At 44.2% G+C, this 20,812-nt stretch overlaps 2 protein-coding genes across 2 annotated transcripts; one reads left to right on the top strand and one right to left on the bottom strand.

The window, feature by feature from the left end:
- Window positions 1–98: 98 nt before the first annotated feature.
- On the bottom strand, window positions 99–14,334 carry LOC149304800 (acid phosphatase type 7-like). The gene is made up of 14 exons (XM_089478175.1): window positions 13,752–14,334; window positions 9,709–10,024; window positions 9,271–9,471; window positions 8,186–8,368; window positions 8,022–8,047; window positions 7,160–7,257; window positions 6,064–6,126; window positions 5,812–5,926; window positions 4,781–4,894; window positions 4,621–4,678; window positions 3,579–3,646; window positions 2,634–2,705; window positions 1,580–1,717; window positions 99–926 (listed from the first exon to the last, which is right to left on the bottom strand). Exons 2-14 carry the CDS (start codon window positions 9,818–9,820, stop codon window positions 852–854), a joined length of 1,323 nt encoding a protein of 440 aa, XP_089334301.1. The 5' UTR covers window positions 9,821–10,024; window positions 13,752–14,334; the 3' UTR covers window positions 99–851.
- Window positions 13,904–20,812, top strand: LOC149304799 (F-box only protein 17-like). The gene is made up of 6 exons (XM_089478176.1): window positions 13,904–14,033; window positions 14,621–14,980; window positions 15,501–15,612; window positions 17,134–17,229; window positions 18,036–18,174; window positions 19,958–20,812. The coding sequence occupies exons 2-6, from the start codon at window positions 14,647–14,649 to the stop codon at window positions 20,105–20,107; spliced, it is 831 nt and encodes a 276-aa protein (XP_089334302.1). The 5' UTR covers window positions 13,904–14,033; window positions 14,621–14,646; the 3' UTR covers window positions 20,108–20,812.

The raw sequence follows: 20,812 nt of genomic DNA, 5'->3' as shown, positions 1-20,812 counted from the left end.
GTATGAGCTTATTGCTTGGGCAAATAAGCCGGTTTACCTCTTCTAGCATCAGTTCTGGATCCAGGATGCCCCCAGATGTTATCATAGCTAAACCACCACCAATCTAGGCAGGATGTCGCTGTCCGGATGCATCCCGGGTCAAAGCCTCGCTCAGTCAGCGCTTTTTCGAAGTTAGGGAGCTTCCGACTTCAAAAATTGGCCAGCTGAGTGAGGCTTCAACCCAGAATGCAGCATCCCGCCTAGATTGGTGGTGATTTTAGCTATGATTACATCTGGGGGCATCCTGGAACCAGAATTGAACCTGGAAGAGGTAAACCGGCTTATTTGCCCAAGCAATAAGTTCCTAAGGCACTGAAGCCTATCCTCTGAAATAAAATCCAGCACTTTGGAAAACTCAATCAATGGTACCATCTACCACTCTATTGTCAGCACCTGCCACTGCCAAATAAATGGAAAAACCCAGTCTTTCCCTGGGTGCATCTGCTCTGTAGAACGAATTCAATTCGACACCACTTTAAGTGCCATGGCTCCATCACTTCATCTGATGACTCATATTCTCTTCTTTGGCTCCTAAACCAATGCCTAAGGAGGCATTGAAGAGAGAGGATGGGGAGGCACAGGGAAAGATAGTTGGAGCACCGCCTATCCTTCTCCAAGACATGAAGTTGGGTGACGGCTGGTGGTGTTCACTTATGGCTTGTAATTTTGTGTGTCCTGGGAAAAGTCTGCTTTTGCAATTGCCTATGCCTCCTTCTGCATCAGAAACTGGTGGATTTCAGAAGGCAAAATCCTCAGCAGCCAACCTGGACCCAGGAAAGGAGAGACGTAAGTCATCAGGGATCTTTCAACACTCAAAGGCTAGTGCCATGCTTTGGGCCTGTGTGCCGGTCTTTGATGAGCCAAATCCTGTCCATGACCTTCCCATTCTGCAAAGCAAAACAGAAAGAGTTTGGGTGCTGGATCACATCTAGGCTGCATCTGCACTGCAGAAAATAATGCAGTTTAGCACCACTTTAGCTGCCATGGCTCAATGCTATGGGATTCTGGGATATTTAAGTTTCTCTGTCACAGAGCTCTGATGCCACAGCAAACTACAAATCCCAGGATTCCCTAACACAGGTGTGAGGTTGAGATCATAAGGGAGAAACGAGACTTTAATTTTCCCCAGGTATTAACTCTGCAGTTGCAGATCTGCTGTACACCCAGAAGCCACAGAAGCCAGACTGAGGTGCCTCCACATTTCACAAAAACAGTGGCTCAAACCCACTTCAACTGTCTTTTTGGTATTCTGTGAAATCCTGGGATTTGTAGCTTGGTGAGGTGATTAGATTTCTCTCTCAGAGAGCTCCAGTAAACTCCCCTGAATTCCGAAGGTGGGCTATAAAGTCAAGGTGTCTGGGGAACCATTAGCTCAAGGGAGTGGACTAGAGCTCTCTAGCAGAGAATTCTAAATACCTCACCAAACTACAAACCCCAGGATTCCAGAAGATGGAGTCAGGACAGTAAAAGTGGCATCAAGTGCAGCTTCAGTCATGCTGGAAATTCCTTCTCAGTTGCTGGTGGCAGAACCAGTTCCCACCTTGTCATCGGATACTTGCTCCAGCCAAAGGTGGGTCCGGTTGAGGATCTGCATGCGAGTGTATCCATAGTCCTCAATCCTCACAGCACTCCAGTCCCTTGGCTCGGGGACAAAGGGATCGAGCAGCTCTTGGCAACCCTGGATGAAGAAAAGAGAAACTGATTTAGAACAGTCTGGTTTTAAGGGATAAATTATATATATATATATATATATATATATATAGAGAGAGAGAGAGAGAGAGAGAGAGAGAGAGAGAGAGAGAGTGTATGTGTGTGTGTGTGTGTGTGTGTGTATTCTCTGTTCAAAATATTGGCTGGAATCCACTTGGGCAGTTATGAATGCCTAACCTAGCGCAATGGGTTCCAAACCACTGGTATTCCAGATTTGGTCTTTGGGTTCCATAACTCCTGACTGTTGGCCCAATTGGCTGGGGCTTCTCTGAAGTCCAAAACAAATGGAGGACCAAAGGTTGGGAAGCAATGACCTAGAGTTATGCATTCATGGCTGTTACATATTCACAATTCTTATGGTCAGGGGATATGTTGGGACTGTGAAAGTCCTCCAAACCCCACTTAACTTCTGTTGCGAGCAACAGAGGTCTATTTCCCTGCCAGTGAGAAAGCAGATGATATTCTCATCCAATTTCCTTGTGTGAATAATCTCTGGTGGGAGGGGAATTGCGAGAGGGACCCCGCTTGTGCCTGTTGCAATTGGGATCACTCATGAGATGGAGTGGGTTGAAACAGACAACTGCTTCCCAAGTAATGAGGAATGGACCCTGTTGCTTGCAGCAGCTGCTGTCCAGTAAATGGGGACTAGGAAGAATGGGATGAGAGACACAGCTGTCTAATGATGGTAAATACAGATTCATAAGTGCCCAAATGGCTTACAGCCATTGTTACAGTTGTTTATTATCTTAAACTGATTTTATTGTACGGCATTCTGAGATCTTTGTATATGCTCAGAAGCATGCTGCTATTCTTGGTTTGAGCCTCCCCCAAGAATGCTCTTGCCCCAAATTAAGCCAACCCCAATTCCCAGATCTTGCACTTACGGCCGATCCAGTGATAATATGAACAGGGGCACCAGGATTGGTATATGGCGCCTCGGTGCTGCCGTTGTAGACCTGGAGCAAAGAGAAGGTGAGAGAAAGAGATGAGGGAGAGGAAAAATATCATCTGAGGAGCTGAAGAACATGATTCTGTTCATGGCAAAATGATGATGATGATGATGATGATGATGATGATGATGATGATGATGATGATATAGGGATCACCCCTGTATCTGTTGGACCAGTACCCATGGTTTCACTTACCCATATTTGAAAAAAAATATGTTCTCTCTAGACATTTTCTAGTTCCTTCAGCATGAATCTATGGTCTCCTTTCACCAAATGTGGAGGACCTACAGAATCCTAAAGAGGCATTTCTAAGTCCTACACCGCGATTCTATGGTATGATTCCACCAAATGTTGACCATAGAGTTGCATTAGAAGACCCAGACAATCCTGGAGAGGTGTTCTCTCTAGGCTTTTCTGGGTCCTCCAGCAAGATTCTATGGTATGTTTCAGCCACAAATCCTTCGTTTCAATAGGGTTCTATTTGAGTTTCCATGATAAGTCCAAGAATGTATCCCCCATGGATATGGGGTCCTACTGTACATTATTAATAAAGTAAATAATAATTATCAACATTTTTCATATTGGCTATTAGCAATTATTCAATAAGCATTAGCATTATGGTCATTACCGTCAACATCATCTTTATTGATACCTGACCTTTTCCTCCAAAATCAGGATGCAAGACAACATACAAATTAAGCCAAACTTAATTCAGATGAAAAGGTATGCTAAAATATAATTGTAGTACTGCCAAAAACTTTAAAACTAATCTAAAATGTACAATAGAAAAATAACAGAAAGATGACGAAGACCAAGAACAGTTTCTCCCTTTTTTTTGATCAGAAGGAAACTGGAATTTCCTCCCAAGTCTGGAATTACCTTATAGTTGTAGAGCGGCCAGAGCCTTTCATAGGAGTGTTCGTGGGCCCAAAGCTCCAGATCTACTCCTAAAATCAGGGATGAAAAAGGAAAGTGAACATTTGAGAAGTAGAGGATGAGAGCAAGAGGAACTTTACCTAAATGTTAGTCTCTTGCAAACCACTAACACCTTTGTTTACTACACACTTCAGAATTTCATTAATTAGATCCCCTATCTTAAATCTGATGCATCATTTTTGGAAGTACAACAAGTTTATGAAAGCTCACGCTAAACCTTTCTTCCCATAGTTAGTCTCAAAGGCGCTGCAATATCCCTTTGCATACTGATATTCCAGACAAACACGGCTACGTCTGTGACTGCTATCTCCTGAACTATGGGGCTCTCCAGGCCACCCCAAAGGGGAGGGCTGGAGGTGCCCAGTTTTCTCTGGAGGGGTTTAGCAGCACCCAAACCAAGCAGTGTCCCTCTGGACCCGGACCAAAAACAACCTGGGAAAACTGGGTTCTTCTTGGATCGCAGGGACTACGTCATCAGTGCACCATTGGCGCACTGTGATGCATCCATGATGGAAGCGTGGCATCCAGGGGTGCGGACACTGCACTGTGCTTGCGTCATGCACATGCACGGCATATGGACGGCACCACATAAAGACGGCGCCACCTATACGTGCTAGGATTCCAGAGCGTGTGAACCTTAGAACTGGCCCCAGGCCACCGCAAACTGGCGGTCTGTACTGGGTCTGTAGCACTCAAAAAGATCTCTAGTAGAGAATTCCAAATACCCCTCTAAACTGCAAATCCCAGGATTCCACAGGATGGAGCTTCCATGACAGTTAAAGTGGTATCAACATGCTGTGACTGGGGAATGTAGATACACTCCATGTGTTTTCCTGTGGTCAGAGAACCAACGACCAAATTCTTGTTTCCCAGAGTGGTCTTATAATGGACTCCTTCTTTAGAATCAATACTTGAAATGGAAAAGGGAGGTTTGGGTGGACAGACCCAAAAGACAGAAAAAGTGAGCCCACGACTCATGACCTACCATATTTGTAGAACAAATCCTCCAAGCCATACTGGTGAGAGTCAAGTCCACAGCGAACCTGGAAAGCAGGGTGGTTTAAAAATAATAATAATTAAAAACCCAAATCAATCCAATCATTTCTGGACTAATTGGTTAATGGTTTCTCCTTCCTCTCACTCACAATGCTTTCATGCTGTGTGCAGTCATCCTTGTCGTTGTTGGAGCAATACATGGGCCGGTGCCCCATGGTTATGATCCAAGGGCGTTCCTTGCGCTGTTCTGGCTTACTTGCCTCCTTTCGTAAAGGGGAGAAAGGAGATTAGCATAGACATACATAATATTGGAGTTGTGCATGTAGAGGGATCTTGTAGCACCTTTGAGACTAACTGAAAGAAAGTTGAGCTTTCCTAGATTTCAGTCTACTTCCTCAGATGCTTTTTTGGCATGGTCAACCTTAAAAGAGAAAATTAACTCAGGGCCAAAACCGGGCCAAACCACACTGTAGAAAGAATCCAGTTTCACATCACTTTAACTGTCCTAGTTCAACGCTAGGGAATTCTGAGGATTGTAATTTTCTAAGACATTTAGCCTTTTCAATCAGAGAGCTCTGGTGCCACCACAAACTACCATTCTCAGGCACCGAGCCGGGGCAGTTAAAGTGGTGTCAAACTGGATTATATCTGCATGTGTTTTGGCCCTTTGGCTCAAATTTCAGAGGCATAATTGCATGAGGTTTTGTACTATGCACTGGTAAAAAGATCTGGTTTTCAAACATCCCTCAAGATGTTGGACTACAACGGCTCCCAATATTCCTCATTAATGGGTTTGCTGGAATTTGCAGTCCAACAAAATCTGCAGAGGTGTGTGATTTCTACCACTAACCTATAGGTTTCCCAACCTCTTTTCAGAGATGGACTAGGACTCTGGAGACAAAGGTTCAAATCTCTGATGAGTTGGAAATGACTTGAAGTTGTTGGAAACGACTTAAAGGCAGACAATAACAAACAGGTGAAGTACTGCACCAAAGAAGAGAAAAGGCTGTGGAGTGTTGCAGCAAAAATACAAAACACACACACACAAACCCAGAGGAGAATCTCCCCTTTTAGTTTAGGACAGTTGCATGAATAGTACATTGAATCCACTCCAGTGGAAAGGATTGCACAGTCCACCAGCCTCTACTGAATCTGCCCATGACCAGGTCTCAATCCTTGCCTGTAAATCCTGCTCCAGCCACTGGAACTGCTTGGCTACAAGCTCCCGGCCGTACTCCAAGTAGAAGTACACCTCGGTGGAGAAGGAGATGATGTGAGCAGGACCGATGTCCCAGCTGGAAGGGAAGGAGGGCAGTCAGGGTATGGCAAACCAGGTGGAGACTTTTTAAAAAGTTGATCACCTTGAAATGCAGTTAAACTAATCATCATCATCATAATAAAACCCCAGGATACTGGGCCAGAAGGTACTCACCTGTACCAGAGGCTCTCTGTGTTTCCAGGCATGCTGAAACGATTGCGGTAGTTGGAGAAGTTACTGGGGAAGAGAGCAAGGGAGACAGTTAAGCAGAAGTGGGCTGTAGGAAAAGGACACTTGCAACAGTTACACGTATTATTTTTTACATAAACAACGAACATAGAATGCCAAGCTGGGGAATGTTGCTGTTTTGAATGACAACTCATGGGTGTTGCCATCTGAAAAGAGAACTTTTCCAAGCTCTGGAATGACACGAAGAACCTTATCACATTAAAAACCAACCCAGCAGGCAAACGGAAAGAAGCATGTTTCTCTTTCCGTTTCTGCATGCTGTTGAAGCGCTTTCGTTCTCTTCCAGTCGTAAAAGTATGGAAGAGGATTGTAAAAGTGTTCCTTTTGCCAAGCTGGAAATAAACTGTTTGGCAAAAGGGACATTTTTACCACTCTTTCCTGTGCTTTTACAACTTGGAGAGAACAAAAGTGCTTTGATGTCATGCGGAGACAGAGAAAAATAGGCGTGTTTCTCTCTGTGTGCCTGTCAGGTTGGTTTTTAATATGATAAGGCTTTAAAAATTGGAAGAAGATTCCTTATTCCTGCTCTTAGTCATGGACTTAAGACAGGTTGCTCAGGTCAGTCATAGGATTCTGCTCATGCTCAAAGGCCAGTAAAAAATAAACCCACAATTGTCCCACCAATCTCCAGTTTGCAAAATATCAGTCTTTCTGATCCGCAAATGTTGAACTCAACAGAAATTCATTCTATAAATAACCCCCCAAAAACCATCAATAGGACCACACTAGCAAAAAATCTGCCTGCTGGAGCCTATTTGGGGCTATGAATTAATCTTTGAAGAACAACGGTTCAAGTCATAATCTTAAAAACATTAAGATCATCTCCAGAAACAAACATATTGAGGGGTAGCCAAGCTGGCCCTATAGCAAAGTACAATAACCTCCAAAATCCACAAAGCAGTAGTACCTTTATTTGGCCAACCAAAATACACAAAATACATTTTGTATAGTTTGGTTGTACATAGTATAGCCAAAATGGCTTTTCCTGATATTCATCATTGGTTGGTAAATGGCTACTTACTACTTCTCCTCATGGTTCCCTGGGCAAGTCATATATGGAACCAAAGCTGCCACAGCTTCGATTTTCCTCATGAAGGCATCTCCAACAAGAGCATTATTCTGTAAAACAGCAGGAGGGGAAAACCAAAACCTCTGAGAAGGGCAGAACAGTGGTAACCACAGAAAAAAGACCCCACCACAAAACCTCATTGGCTTTGTCCCAGCTGCATTAGGAGACAGAGAAGAACCTCCTCAGGTCTTAGGACTTTAATAGAGGCAACAATCACTAATAACTCACTATGGGGCTATACAGATGGGCGGCATGCAGCTGCCCCTTTTTGACCCAGATCGGTGCCACAGCAACTGCACAGAGCTGCACAAACCCGCTCCCTAAAGGGAGCAAAAGGAAGCCGCCCAAGCAGCTCCTTGGAAGGGGCGTCATAGGCATGCAGATGCTTACGCTTGGGTGCTGCGCCACAGTGGCATCATGCACATCAAAATGGAGCCATAGGGGCGGGATCACGGCATCGAGCATGCCGACGTTACACCGTGACTCTGCCCACAGGCTGGCACAAAGTGCCGGTCTGTATCCCCCCCTAATTTATTATCCTGACATTCTCCTCCCGGAACCCAAGATGGCTCACAAAACAGTGACCAGCTAGGTTAGGAAACAGCCTCTATGCATATGTAGCCATTAGTAAACTTTTCTTTAAACTGCAAGCTGCTTGTGTTGTTTTTTTAAGTCAGTCTCAGTTCTTGAAAAAGCATAGTTAGAGAGGAACACGTTTCTGCCACTCTGCTAATTTAAAGCTAGACCCTAACAGGCTTAGCTTTGATATTTTAATATTTTTGTTTCCAAATCTAGCTGACTTCCCACATCTTACCGTGTCAAAGTCGTAAGCAAAATCCCCTGCAAAGAAAAAGAGAGATCAGGCTCAAACTAGGGGAGGGATGATTCCTCCATCTCCTCCAAAGTAGGTAAGGATTTAAAGGACAGCCATTTGGGAGGACTATTCAGTCAAAGCCCCCGACACTTGTTGGATCGTACCCACATGAAGCACCATGTCGTACAATCCCAATGTTGTCTCCCGCTGCAACCGAGGCAAGGACTGCGGGTTCAGCAAACCCATGTCCCCGAAAACAGCAAAGCGGGGGCTCCAGGTGGTTGTGTTCAGCAAGGCCCGGAAAGTGTAGGGTCTACTCCAGCCCTGCTCACTCCCACAACGATAGGCTGCAAAAGAAATAATGCATTAGAAATAAATTATTATATTTATATCGCTACCTCTTTCCCAATCTGGGACTCAAGGTGGCTTCAAACAGGTACAGCTACATCATACAGCAGTTTAAAATATCAATATTTTATCAATCGTTTCAATCAATATTAAAACTATAAAAAAATTCTAAAAGAGTTAAAAAGAGACTCCTTATCCAGAATCTGAAATATTAAAAAACCAAAACTTTTTTCCCATGGATGTAGAGAGACCTTGTAGCACCTTTGAGACTAACTGAAAGAAAGAAATTGGCAGCAGGAGCTTTACTAGACTCAAGGTGCAAAACACACTGCAGAAATAATCCAGTTTGAGACCGCTTTAACTTCCCTGGCTCATTACTAGAGAACTGGGAACTGTAATTTATTCTGGCACCAGAGCTCTCTAACAGAGAAAACCAGAAGACTCACAAAACTACAGTTCCTAGCATTCCCTAGCACTGAACAAGGGCAGTTAAAGTAGTCTCAAACTGGATTATTTCTGCAGTGTGTTTTGGACCTTAAGTCTACTTCTTTAGATGCACCAAATGGATCTGAGGAAGTAGACTTAAGTCTAGGAAAGCTCTTGCTGCCAACTTCTTTCTTTCAGCTAGTCTCAAAGGTGCTACAAGATTTCTTTACATACTGCTTTTGCATACTACACCTAAACTATACATGGCTATATGTTTGAATTCTACCACTACAGGAAGCTCTGCTCTTTGTGAACAAGAGCTGTATAGCTGTATAGAAAGAGAGGAGGGATCCCCAAGGGTGAAAAGGAGGGTGTCTTTGCATGCAGATGCCTCCATACCACCTTTGACTTGGTGAGTCCCAAATCAGGGGGGCCAGGCTCAAGCCAATGTGGGGCAGAGCATCCAGCCCCTTACCATAGCGCTGTCCAGGCACCAGGCCACGGAGGGTGACTCTGTGGATGAACATGGCGCGGCCTAGCTTCCCGCCATCCACAAATCGTGTGGCGCTTCCTCTGGCCATGTGGCTGAAGGCCTCTCCTGGGTCCTGGCCAAAGATAACAATGGACTCGGCTCTGTCAAAAGTCGTCCAGGTGACCGTCATGGAGGTTGGTTCCCCTGCAGAAAGTAAGAGCAGCTGAATGAGACTGAAGGAATGTCAGAAGTAATAGTGAGTGCCTTGCTGTTCCACCGGGTGGAACAGTGGGACTTGTGTGCAAAAAGCTGCCCAGCATTGCAATGGAGGACTCAAGGTAACTGGGGAACATCAGGGAAACTCCAGGGCTAAAATACACCAGGCTGCTTCACACAAACCCATCCTGAATCTTGCTGAGACTCAATGGCTGTGAAACTCACCTGGATAAGAGAGATGCACCTGCTCAGGTTGGGTGGAATGTAAACCTTTGCATCCCAGGTGGAGGAGGCAGAGGAAGAAACCATAACAAACCAGTGTCTCCATCTTATTCATGGCCCTCCTTGATATGTCCTTCTCTCTCTCTCAGTGCTGTTGAACCCTTTCTGATGTGAGCTGAGACTCAAAGCAGAGGAGAAACTGGACACGCAGGCAGTGTTGCTCCAGGCTTCTTCAATAAGTCACGGGTTGCGGTGTTGTAATCTGTTGACACACACAATTTTCCGTCTCAAGAGTCTGGGGCTGGGAGGACAGCATGTCCTGGGTCAAGAGAGGTTAAAAGAGTCAGCTCAATTCTAGGCTGCATCAATAGGAAGATAGTGACGAGATCAAGGGAAGTAATAGTGCCACTTTATTCTGCTTTGATCAGACATTACCAAGAATACCATGTGCTGTTCTGGTCACCACAATTCAAGAAGGATATTGAGAAGCTGGAGTGTGAAGGCGACCAAAATGTTGAAAGGTCTGGAAACCACAAAGCCCTATGTGGAAGGGCTTAGAGAGCCCAGTATGTTTAGCTTGGAGAAGGGAAGGTTAAGAGGAGACATGATAGCCCTGTTTAAATATATGCAGGGGTGTCATATTGAGGATGGAGCAAGCTTGTTTTCTGCTGCTACAGAGAATAGGACACAGAGCAATGGATGCAAGCTGCAGGAAAAGAGATTCCACCTAAATGTTAGGAAGAACCTCTTTATTGCAAGAGCTGTCTGACAGTGGAAGACATTGCCTCAGAGAGTGCTGGAGGCTCCTTCTTTGGAAGCTTTTGAAACAGAGGTTGGATGGCCATCTGTCTGGGGTGTTTTGATGGTGAGTTCCTGCATGGCAGAAGGGAGTTGGACTGCAGGGCCCTTGGAGGTCCCTTCAACCTCTAGGATTCTATCTACTTTTCCTGTTGCCATGGGAATTCTGCAAATGGATCCAAATGGTAACCAGGGCTGGGAAAACATCTTTTCTGCCCAACACTTTCCAGAACGGTCCGGCCAGGGGTTTTGGGAGCTGCAATCCATAAGGCCAGGAATGACTTGAGTGACAACTTCATGGCCAGAAAAACAAAACAAAAAAGAAAGGTAAGCAGAGCTGAGCAAGTACCATTCTCTGGACTACATAGAAACCCAGTGGGTGACCTTGGGCAAGTCACACTCTCTCAGCCTCAGTGGAAGGCAGTGGTGGGAAAACTCCTCTGAACAAATGATGCCAAGAAAACCCCATCATCAGTTCCCCTTAGGGTCGCCATAAGTTGGAGAAGACTTGACGGTGCTCTCTATATCCACAGATTCAGCCATCCACAGTTTGAACCTATTTTTAAAAACATAGATTCCCAAAAGCAAACCTTGATTTTGCTATTTTATATACGGAACTCCATTTTATTATGCCATTGTATATAATGGAAGCATGGATTTTGGTATCCACTTCAGATCATGGAAATAAACCCCACCAAATACCAAGGACCCATAGTATTATGTTTTCTAATAAGTCCTGTCTTGTTCTGTCCAAAGTGCAATCACCTTAATTGAATCAATTTGGCTTCTTGGGAAAGTTCAGGCTGGATTTGCTCTTCTACCCATTCATTTATCTTTTTAGCAGTCCATTGTATCCTATGGCACCAGATTTCAATTGAGTTCCTATCAGCATTGGTCACTGTCCAACTTTCACAATTACCAAGAGAAAGTGGTATAACAAGATACATCCAATTGGTTTAATTATAAGATACATCAGACGAAGTGGGTGGCAACAATTTATTATTCTGCCTATTAGTTTTGGAAATGCAACCATGGTTTGCAGCTGGGCCTTTGGTATCTGCTGAGGTTTGGATCCAGCTCAAATCCCATTAAATACAATGAAGTAGTGAAATGGAGTCGCTTATAGAAAATGGCAAACTCAAGGTTTGCTTTTGGGATTTTTTTTAAGGGGGGGGGGATATTTTCAAGAAAACCAATATGCTTGTAATGATTTGAGTGTTGGACTACGGAGGCCAGGGTTCGAATCCCTAGTTGGCCATGGAATCCAGGTATCCCAAAATCCAAAAAATAAAACACTTCTGATCCTATGCATTTTGGGCAAGGGAAAAACAACCTGTATTAAAAAGACCAATACAAGCAATGCGGTGGATGAAAGACCCCCTTTCCCTTGAGCAAGCCACACTCTCTCAGCCTCAAGAGAGGGCAACGGGAAACAAACCTGGGCAAGAAAACCCCAGGAAAGGTCCATCTTAGGGTCGCCATAAGTCAGAAACGACTCGAAGGAACTATTGCTGTTGTTGCATGCCTTCAAATGTTTCTGACTTATGGTGAACTTGTCATGGAGTTTTCTTGGCAAGGATTTGTTCAGAGGAGGTTTGCCAAGGCCTTCCCACAATAACAATAATAACAACATAAAGGGAATGAGAGCAAGGGCTGCATCCCTTCGTAGCTTGTCTGTTCTTCCTCATGCATCATCTCTGTCATCTTGATCTCACTCTGATGCTGCTTGATCATGCATGTCCCACTTTTCAATTCTGAAATATCGGAGGGCATGGACTCTAGGGAGATATGTTGAAAATGAAAGAACAGCCCAGTTAGGAGAGTCGACATGGCATTCACTGGGAAGGGAAGGTCTTTGGTTGCATTTTCAATTTGAGAAGTGGAAAACAGCTTCTGCAAACAAAAAGGACTGGTTTTCCCTCCACTGTATTTAGCTTGGGCTTTGAGACCTGAAACTCAAACTCTCCCCACCCTATAAAACAGACACTATCCTATCTAAGCTGTAAAAACCTGAGAAGTGGAACAAGGTAAGTTCTCGACTGACTGAAACATAAATTTGGATGTATGTTACACTAGGATGGAGCTACGAGTGGCATCAAACTGCATTATTTCTATAGTGCAGATGCACTCTCGAAAAGGTTCAACATGTTTTTGCTCATTTATGTAAAGTTATACACTTTTATGATTTTTAGATTGTCCTCTCTTGGTAGGTTTTAAGGTCAAACTGATGATGTCTGTGACGTGCCATGTAAATTTTATGGCGCTATATAAATAAACATGACTGATGGTGGTGGTGAGGATGGTGATGATGATGATGCAAGGTTTCCCTCACTGGGTTTTCATTTTATATGGACATATTGTTCAAGTCATTTTAAACTTATGGTGACCCCACGGCGATCCTATCACGGGGTTTTCTTGGCAAGGTTTGTTCAAAGGAGGGTTGCCTTCACCTTCCTCTGAGGCTGAGAGAGTGTGAGGTCTCCAACTCTCCATAGCTGAGAAGGAATTTGAACCCTAGACTCCCAGTGACCACTTCTGGTCAATTTTCAATGTCGTCCTCCTTCAAAGCTAGAAATATGGGGACTGTAAGACAATTTCATGGGAAGGGGAAGAATGTTTATTTGGGAGAGCAATGCCCTCATTTGCCCCCATATCCTATAGATACACCCTTATAGAGAAGGAGAGAAATCCTTCCACACAGAGGACATCATTTACTTTATTATGATTATTATTATTATTATTATTAGTTAGGTTTTTTAAATATCAAAACCATCCTTTGCTCATGCAATTCAAAGAAACTCAAGACTGACGCTCTGTACCAATCAAAGAATAGACAAGAAAACTGAACCAGACTTTTAAAAGCATTAAATGCAGCAAAAGCGGTGGGCAACCTGCCTTTCTGCCAAAAGGGGAAAAAATGGCACTCATGACACTAAAAGCAAATACAATCAAAATATAACACATGTGAATCAAAACATAATACAGATTAAAACAGGTTAATTAAAAAATGAAACAGCGATCGCTGTTGGCACCATTTGAACTATATATTACAATGACTACTATCACAGTGTATATATTCCCCCCATTGCTAAGCCTGGCTCTGTGCTCAGTTTTTGTCCAGCTTCTTTCACAGCCATGCTGCCTTTTTCTTAGGGAAAGAATAAACACTGCCAAGCCTTTCTCTGGGATTATGTAACTATAATGTGCTACAGGATCCCTTTGCATGCTGATTTTCCAAACGGCTGTACCTTTGGATTCCACAGCCTTGCTGTGGAAAAGAAAGCAACGGGTGCCGTAATCCTGCTCTGCTTTTTCTCAGCTCAAAAAGATTATGTTCCTCTATTATGCTGCTGTTTGGCGCATATCTGCCCATGCTCAGTCTGAAGGTGGGTGTTGCCTGTTTAGCCGAGCAGGAAAAACTGAGCTGCCTTTTTATTTCCGGCTTGTACTCAGCTGGACAGCTAGGCCTCCATGCATTCCTCCATCATATGTCAAACCCCAGACTTTAGACCCACCAGAGGAGAAAAGAGGTAAGTGACATTTCCCCACATGGTAATGCATTTTGTCTCTAGATGTTTATGGACCTGTGTGTGTGTGTGATAGAGAGAAAGTAAGCAATGAAGTGTTGCTGTTTCATAGGGCAGGGTTAGAATCGTAGAATCATAGAATTGTAGAGTTGGAAGAGACCAGAAGTCCAGTCCAACCCCATTCTGCCATGCAGAAACTCTTAATCAAAGACCTTAAGGCAAACCTATCATGGGGTTTTCTGGAGCTGAGAGTGTGTGCCATTATAGGTATGTTGCTGGCCTACAATGCCCATCCTCCCCTAACCAGGATACACTATGTGGTGGTCTTATAGGCGTTTCCATCTTAATATATGAAGACATGCATATTCCTTGAGGGCTTATAGGAGTTTCCATCTTAATATATTAAGGCATGCATACGCCTGGAGGACCATTGGCCCGGCTGGGAGAAATGCAAGACAGCTGGGGTGCAACAGCATGAGTTTTCCCACTGGGTTGACACCAGTGGGAAATGGTACCAGGGAACCAATGGCAAACGACAAATCTCTATTCCAAAACGATTTATCAAAAAACATTTCCTTCCTCCCTTCCAGACACATGACCACAAGTGAGCACAGGCATGGGGCCAGTAAAGAGCAAGAGAATATCGGTGGATCTCCCATGCAAAATGGAAATCCAGCCAATGGAGGATTTGAAACTGCTTCCGGATGAACTGCTGGAGCTGATCCTGAGCTGGGTGCCAAGCCGGACCCTGGTGAGGCGCTGCCGCTTAGTGTGCCGCAAGTGGAGAGACCTCATTGATAGACCCACCATCTGGAAGCTTCAATGGGAGCGAGACCCCTCTAAGAAGGCCACCCTAGAAGCAGCCAAGCATTGTCCCCCAATGGATTGGTGCCGAGTCGGTGTCCTGCAACCCTTTGGGAGGAATCTCATCAAGAACCCCTGCGGAAAAGGTGAGGCAGCTGGACAAGTCAATAGCTGGGAGGGGAAGGGTGTCCATCACTGACCTTTTAGAGATGGAGTTCCACAAGCAAACATTTAGGTGGTTAGCTGGACTGTCAGACTTTCTGTCTCTCATGCATCATGATATCAAGGCGGATTGCATAGACCCACTGCAGAATCAAAACAGTTTCATACCACTCTAACTGCTATGGCTCCATCCTACAGAGTCTTGGGATTTGTCGTCTTGGGAGGCACCAGTACTCTTTGGCAGAGAAGACTACAGATTTTGTTAAACTACAAATCTCAGGATTCTATAGGATGGAGCAACAGCACATAAAGTGGTGTCAAGCTGTATTGTTTCTGCAGTGTAGATGCTCCAATAATCCTGATCTGCAGACATAATGTCAACAAAATACAGACCAATCGTAAATTAACCAGAAATACTTGGATTTAAATCAGCTGTCACCTTCTCCCTGAACATACTCTCTCACTATGCGCTGTATTTCCTGACATCCTGGGTTGTGTCCACAGAGCAGTTCCGACACTGGGAGGTCCAGCATGGAGGTGATAAGTGGAAAGTGGAAGACAACAGGGACCACGTGGAAGGAGCTGAGGCCCAGAGCTGCTTTGTCTCTTCATTTGTGTGAGTAGTGAAAGGTTTTTCCTTGTCATTCATTGTCACTTTAATGACCTTATCGCTTGAGAATCCATGCTGAGTTTTGGTTTACAGCACCCACTTGATTTATCCCTAAGCCTTGGAGGTGTTTCTTTTTCCAGAACTGATACAATAGCTTGGTGATATGAACATGTTGTTTTGGCTGGGAGAAGTGTGAGAGAGAGTGCTGGATTTCTAAAGCAGAGTACCGTATTTTCCGGTGTATAAGACGACCGAGCATATAAGACGACCCCCAACTTTTTCAATAAAAATATAGTGTTTAGGATATAATCACCGTATAAGACTACCCCTCTTCCTGAGAAGCCGTCAGCTGGCCAAGCGCGTGCGCACAGGCTTCAAAACACCTCCGGAGGCCCCTTAGAAGCTTGCGCGGGGCTGCCAGATTCACACGCCTCCAGAGGCCTGAGAAGCTGGCAATTGGCCGAGCGCATGCGCGCCGGTCCATGGGGCTCTCTTGTTGCTGGGCTTAACCCAGTGTATAAGACGACCCCTGACTTTTGACCCAATTTTAGAGGGTCAAAAAGTCGTCTTATACACCAGAAAATACGGTAATCAAATTGGCAAAGCAGAAGCTGAACAACAGCCAGTCCCACACTGCATCCATGGGATTTAGCAGCAACGATAGTAATCTTAGGTCCAAAACACACTGCAGAAATAATCCAGTTTGACACTGCTTTAACTGCCTTGGCTCAGTGCTGTGGAATGCTGGGAACTGTAGTTTACTGTGGCACCGGAGCTCTCTGACAGAGAAGGCTAAATGCCTCACAAAACTACAGTTCCCAGAATTCCCTAGCATTGAGCCAGGGTGTTAAAATGGCCTCAAACTGGATTATTATTTCTGCAGTGAGTATTGGATCCATGGCCCGCTACAGACAGGCACCCAAGTATATACTCCGTACGTACTAGGGTTGCCTGGGGGTGTCTCTTTTAGACACCCACAACCCTAGTACGTATGGAGTACGTACAAAATGGCGGTGCCCTGTTTACACGTCTGTACATCGCTGCGCCCGGGTGACGTCGTGAGTGTGTCACTGGCGTACTGCGGTGTCACTGGCGCACCGCAAAAAGAAGCCGCTTTTTGCGGCTTTTTTTCTTGACGCCGCCAAGCTGTGCGGTATATCAGCTGTGGCTTGCCAGTGGCACAAACAGCACTGCCGCCAGACCGTCCTTTAAGGATGGTCTGTAGCGCGCCTAAGTCATTGGAAAAATGTTTGAAAGTAGTGTTACCTGTAGACCCAGCATGGTGTAGTGGTTTGAGCATGGGACTGACTCTGGAGACCAGGGTTCAAATCCCTACTCAGCCATAAAACTCACTGGGTGACCTTGGGCAAGTCACACTCTCCCTGCCTCAGAGGAAGGCAAAGTCAACCCCCCTCTGAACAAACAACAAATAAACAAACAAACGGGAAGTCAGCAAACGCACAAACAAGTGTGCATAGGCATACAAAGTTTGCTAACTCTAACAGTTTTTGCCTTCTGTCCCCAAAGGTGGTGCGCAAAATCTCAGGTGATTGATTTGCTGAAGGAAGGCTTCTGGGAAGAACTCTTGGACACCTACCAACCTGATATTTTTATTTCTGATTGGTGAGTTCTACTGCTCTTCAGCTCTGTTTCGTATCAGTTTATGCAAAAGCGAAGAGAGTCATTTCCACTGGGCATTTTACCCAAATCGTGATTTCGAGTCCGCTCCGAATGGAGAATTCAATTCACCAGACTCATCGTTCTCACTACAAAGCCTGTCTTTTTATGAACACATGCATCCAGTTTTTCTTCAACCATGCGCCTAGTTCCCACTGATATTTTTCAGGAGTATTTTGACGCGGACTTTCCTTGTTCCTAGTTCCCATTGCTTTTTTGAATTGGGGTATTTTGAGTCAGGCTTTTCAAACAACTACATGACTGGCCATCTGTGGTTTTTAAGTATATTTAAAGATAACTTACTGTATAGTTTCAACTTATAACTAAGATAATTAAGGAGGAAACATAGATCCTTGTTATCCGCTGAGGTTTGGTTCCAGGATCCCCTGTGGATAAAAAAATCCGTGGATGCTCAAATCTCATGAAAGACAATGTCATAACCAAATGGTGTTCCTGATATAAAATGGAAAATCAATGTTTGCTATTTGGAATTTATACTTTTTTTGGAATATTTTCAAGCTGTGAGTGCTTGAATCCATGGATAAAAAAATCCGTGGATAAGGTATGTATGAATGTTTGCATTGATGTGATAAAGTATGACTGTTTTGTTTTGCTGTTGGATGAACAATTGTGGAACAAAGTTCAGGAACCATTGCTCTAATGCCGTCAGGAAACTTCCATCTTTCTATAGCCTGTTAGTTCTTTGCTTGTCTGCCTCAATCGTCACCAAAGCTCTCCTCCATTCTCCGCAGGTGGGGCGCCCGCGAAGACTGTGGGTGCATTTACAAAATCCAAGTCAGCCTTCTGGCAGCAGACCGGACTTCTGTCATTGCTATTTTCACAGTTGAACCGGATCCAATCCCGCAGTGGAACGACTCCAAATATCAACAGGTACTCTTTGCCACTACAATCTTCAAAATCTATTCCGCTCTTGTTATGTGCTGGGATTCCCTTTGGGACACAGAAGAGATCTCTAGTTGGCCTTGGCATTGTGATCAATCCCATCGCTGCTGGCTGGAGAGATCTGGGCAGACTGAAAACCCTCTTCCAGAAAGCCCCGAAGAAGCAATAAGCAAGGTTTTCTGTAGCAAGAGATCTCAGATCTTTGCCACAGTGTGGGACAGGCCCTCAGTTAGCTAAGCTTTGTCCCTCCTCATCTTGGACACTGCCCCCCGGCATACATTTATTTACGTATTTCATTTGTATGCCGCCTATCTCCCAGAGTCGGACACAAGGCAATGCCCAAAGAAAGCTCATTAAAAAACCTTAACAATAAAAATTCAAAAGCAATTTAAAGCCCACCAATTAAACAGTATAAAATCATTTAAAAGACATACAACCATTTAATAAATAAATATTTATTTATAAATAAATAACTCCTCTCTATTTGATTTGATTTTTCCTAAGATTTAGATGGTTGGCCCACCATATTTGCGGCTTTGACTTTTGCGGATTTGATTTTCACAGATTTAATGAATATGTTCTCTCTAGGAATCACTAGGTCCTCCAGCTTGACTCTATGGCCAACTTCCATGAGAAGGTTGCACTGGAGGACCTAAAGAGAACAGCTCTCTAGGCGTTTGTAGATGCAGCTCTACCTGCAATACTATGGTCCACGTTTGGCAGATGTTGCGCCAGAGGACCTAGAGATTCCTAGAGAGACAGTTTTATCTGTTAAAAAAAGTGTTTTTTTTAAAAAAAATATTGCAGTTTTTCCACATTTGCATTATAGCATTACAACAAGCTGCATCAATAAAAGTATAGTGTCTAGATCAAGGGAAGTAATAGTGCCACTCTATTCTGCTCTGGTCAGGCCTCACCTGGAATACTGTGTCCAGTTCTGGGCACCACAATTCAAAAAGGACATTGAGAAACTGGAGCGTGTCCAAAGGAGGGCGACTAAAATGGTGAAGGGTCTGGAAACCATGTCCTATGAGGAACGACTTAGGGAGCTGGGGATGTTTAGTCTGGAGAAGAGAAGGTTAAGAGGTGATATGATAGCCCTGTTTAAATACTTGAAGGGATGTCATATTGGGAGGGAGCAAGCTTGTTTTCTGCTGCTCCAGAGACTAGGACCTGGAGCAATGGATGCAAGCTCCAGGAAAAGAGATTCCAGCTCAACATTAGAAGGAACTTCCTGACAGTAAGGGCTTTTCGACAGTGGAACAAACTCCCTCGGAGTGTGGTGGAGTCTCCTTCCTTGGAGGTCTTTAAACAGAAGCTGGATGGCCATCTTTGATTTAGATTTCCTGCATGGCAGAGGGTTGGACTGGATGGCCCTTGCGGTCTCTTCCAAGTCTCTGATTCTAAGCCCTATGAATTCACTGGGGTAAGGATGCAGGATCACCATGCATTTGGAGATTCACTGTAATGCTATAGCACAAATGTGCCCTTTCAGTGTTCCACTGATGGACTGTATTTATAAATAGATGATGGAATAAATAAATAAATGTTTGTTTATTTATAATTAAAACACATTCCAGTCAAAAACACCCCTCTTTACCTATATAGGTCCTGTATACACAAAAAGATTTTTTCCTGCCAGCAAAAGAAAAGCAGGGAGGGCACCAGTTGAGTCATCTCTAAAACTTGGGTATTGGCTCAGAAATCTTAGGAGCTGGGATGGAGAACCCTGCTCCAAACTCTCTTCATTTCTTTCTCTTCACCTCTGCAGATCTCTCACGTGTTCCGCAACTACGGCCCCGGAGTTCGCTACGTATATTTCATGCACGCAGGAAGAGACACTCAGTACTGGGCAGGGCATTACGGCGTCCGAATCACCAACTCAACAGTCCTAGTTGAATTCTCCCCGGAGCCTCCATGATCTTCGGGATGGTTCCTCCGTCACAGAATCAATTCTTCCAAAGGCAAAAATATCCCAAAAGAGGAACATCCAATTTGGCCGTGGACGTAATATTTCTATGGTGACGAAGACTACCGGAAGAGAATTTTGCCTATAGAATGAATTGGAAGTAATGCTTGAGCTTTGTGCTAGGCGTAAATACACTTGTTATGGATGGTGGCTGAAGTCCTACATTACAGTCTATGTTTACAAATCCATAGGTATGTTGTAGAAATGCAATGAAATCCTCCTAGTGTAGTGGTTCCCATACTTTGGTACTCCAGGTGTTTGGGACTTCAATTGGTCAAGGATTCTTGGGAGCTGATGTCCAAAACATCTAGAGGACCAAAGTTTGAGAATCACTGTTGTAGTGAATTGTGAGGATGTGTACCTGGACACTGGTGGCAATCCACATCAGGCATTTTTGTGGTGCGTCAACCCTTCCTCTTGTGGACCATCACAACGAAACCACACTATTTTTGCACATATGTAAAGTCTTTTACAAAGACTTAAGTCCCAAGAAGAGTATTGTTTCTTTCACCTAGAATAAAGTCCTTACTATGTACATCTGGCTTGCTTCTTGGACATAAATAGCGCTATTTTTCTGCTTGTGGGGGACACTTCTTAAGTACAGAATGCTCCAGAATTTATTCCTGCTTGTATAAAAATAAAACATCTCTAAGATTA

This window comes from Sceloporus occidentalis, unplaced genomic scaffold (assembly GCF_023333645.1).
Source record: "Sceloporus occidentalis isolate IW3139 unplaced genomic scaffold, rSceOcc1.0.p SCAF_13, whole genome shotgun sequence".
Lineage (NCBI taxonomy): Eukaryota > Metazoa > Chordata > Lepidosauria > Squamata > Phrynosomatidae > Sceloporus > Sceloporus occidentalis.
The sequence above is the reverse complement of the archived record's forward strand: the minus strand, read 5'-3'. Positions and strand labels throughout refer to the sequence as shown.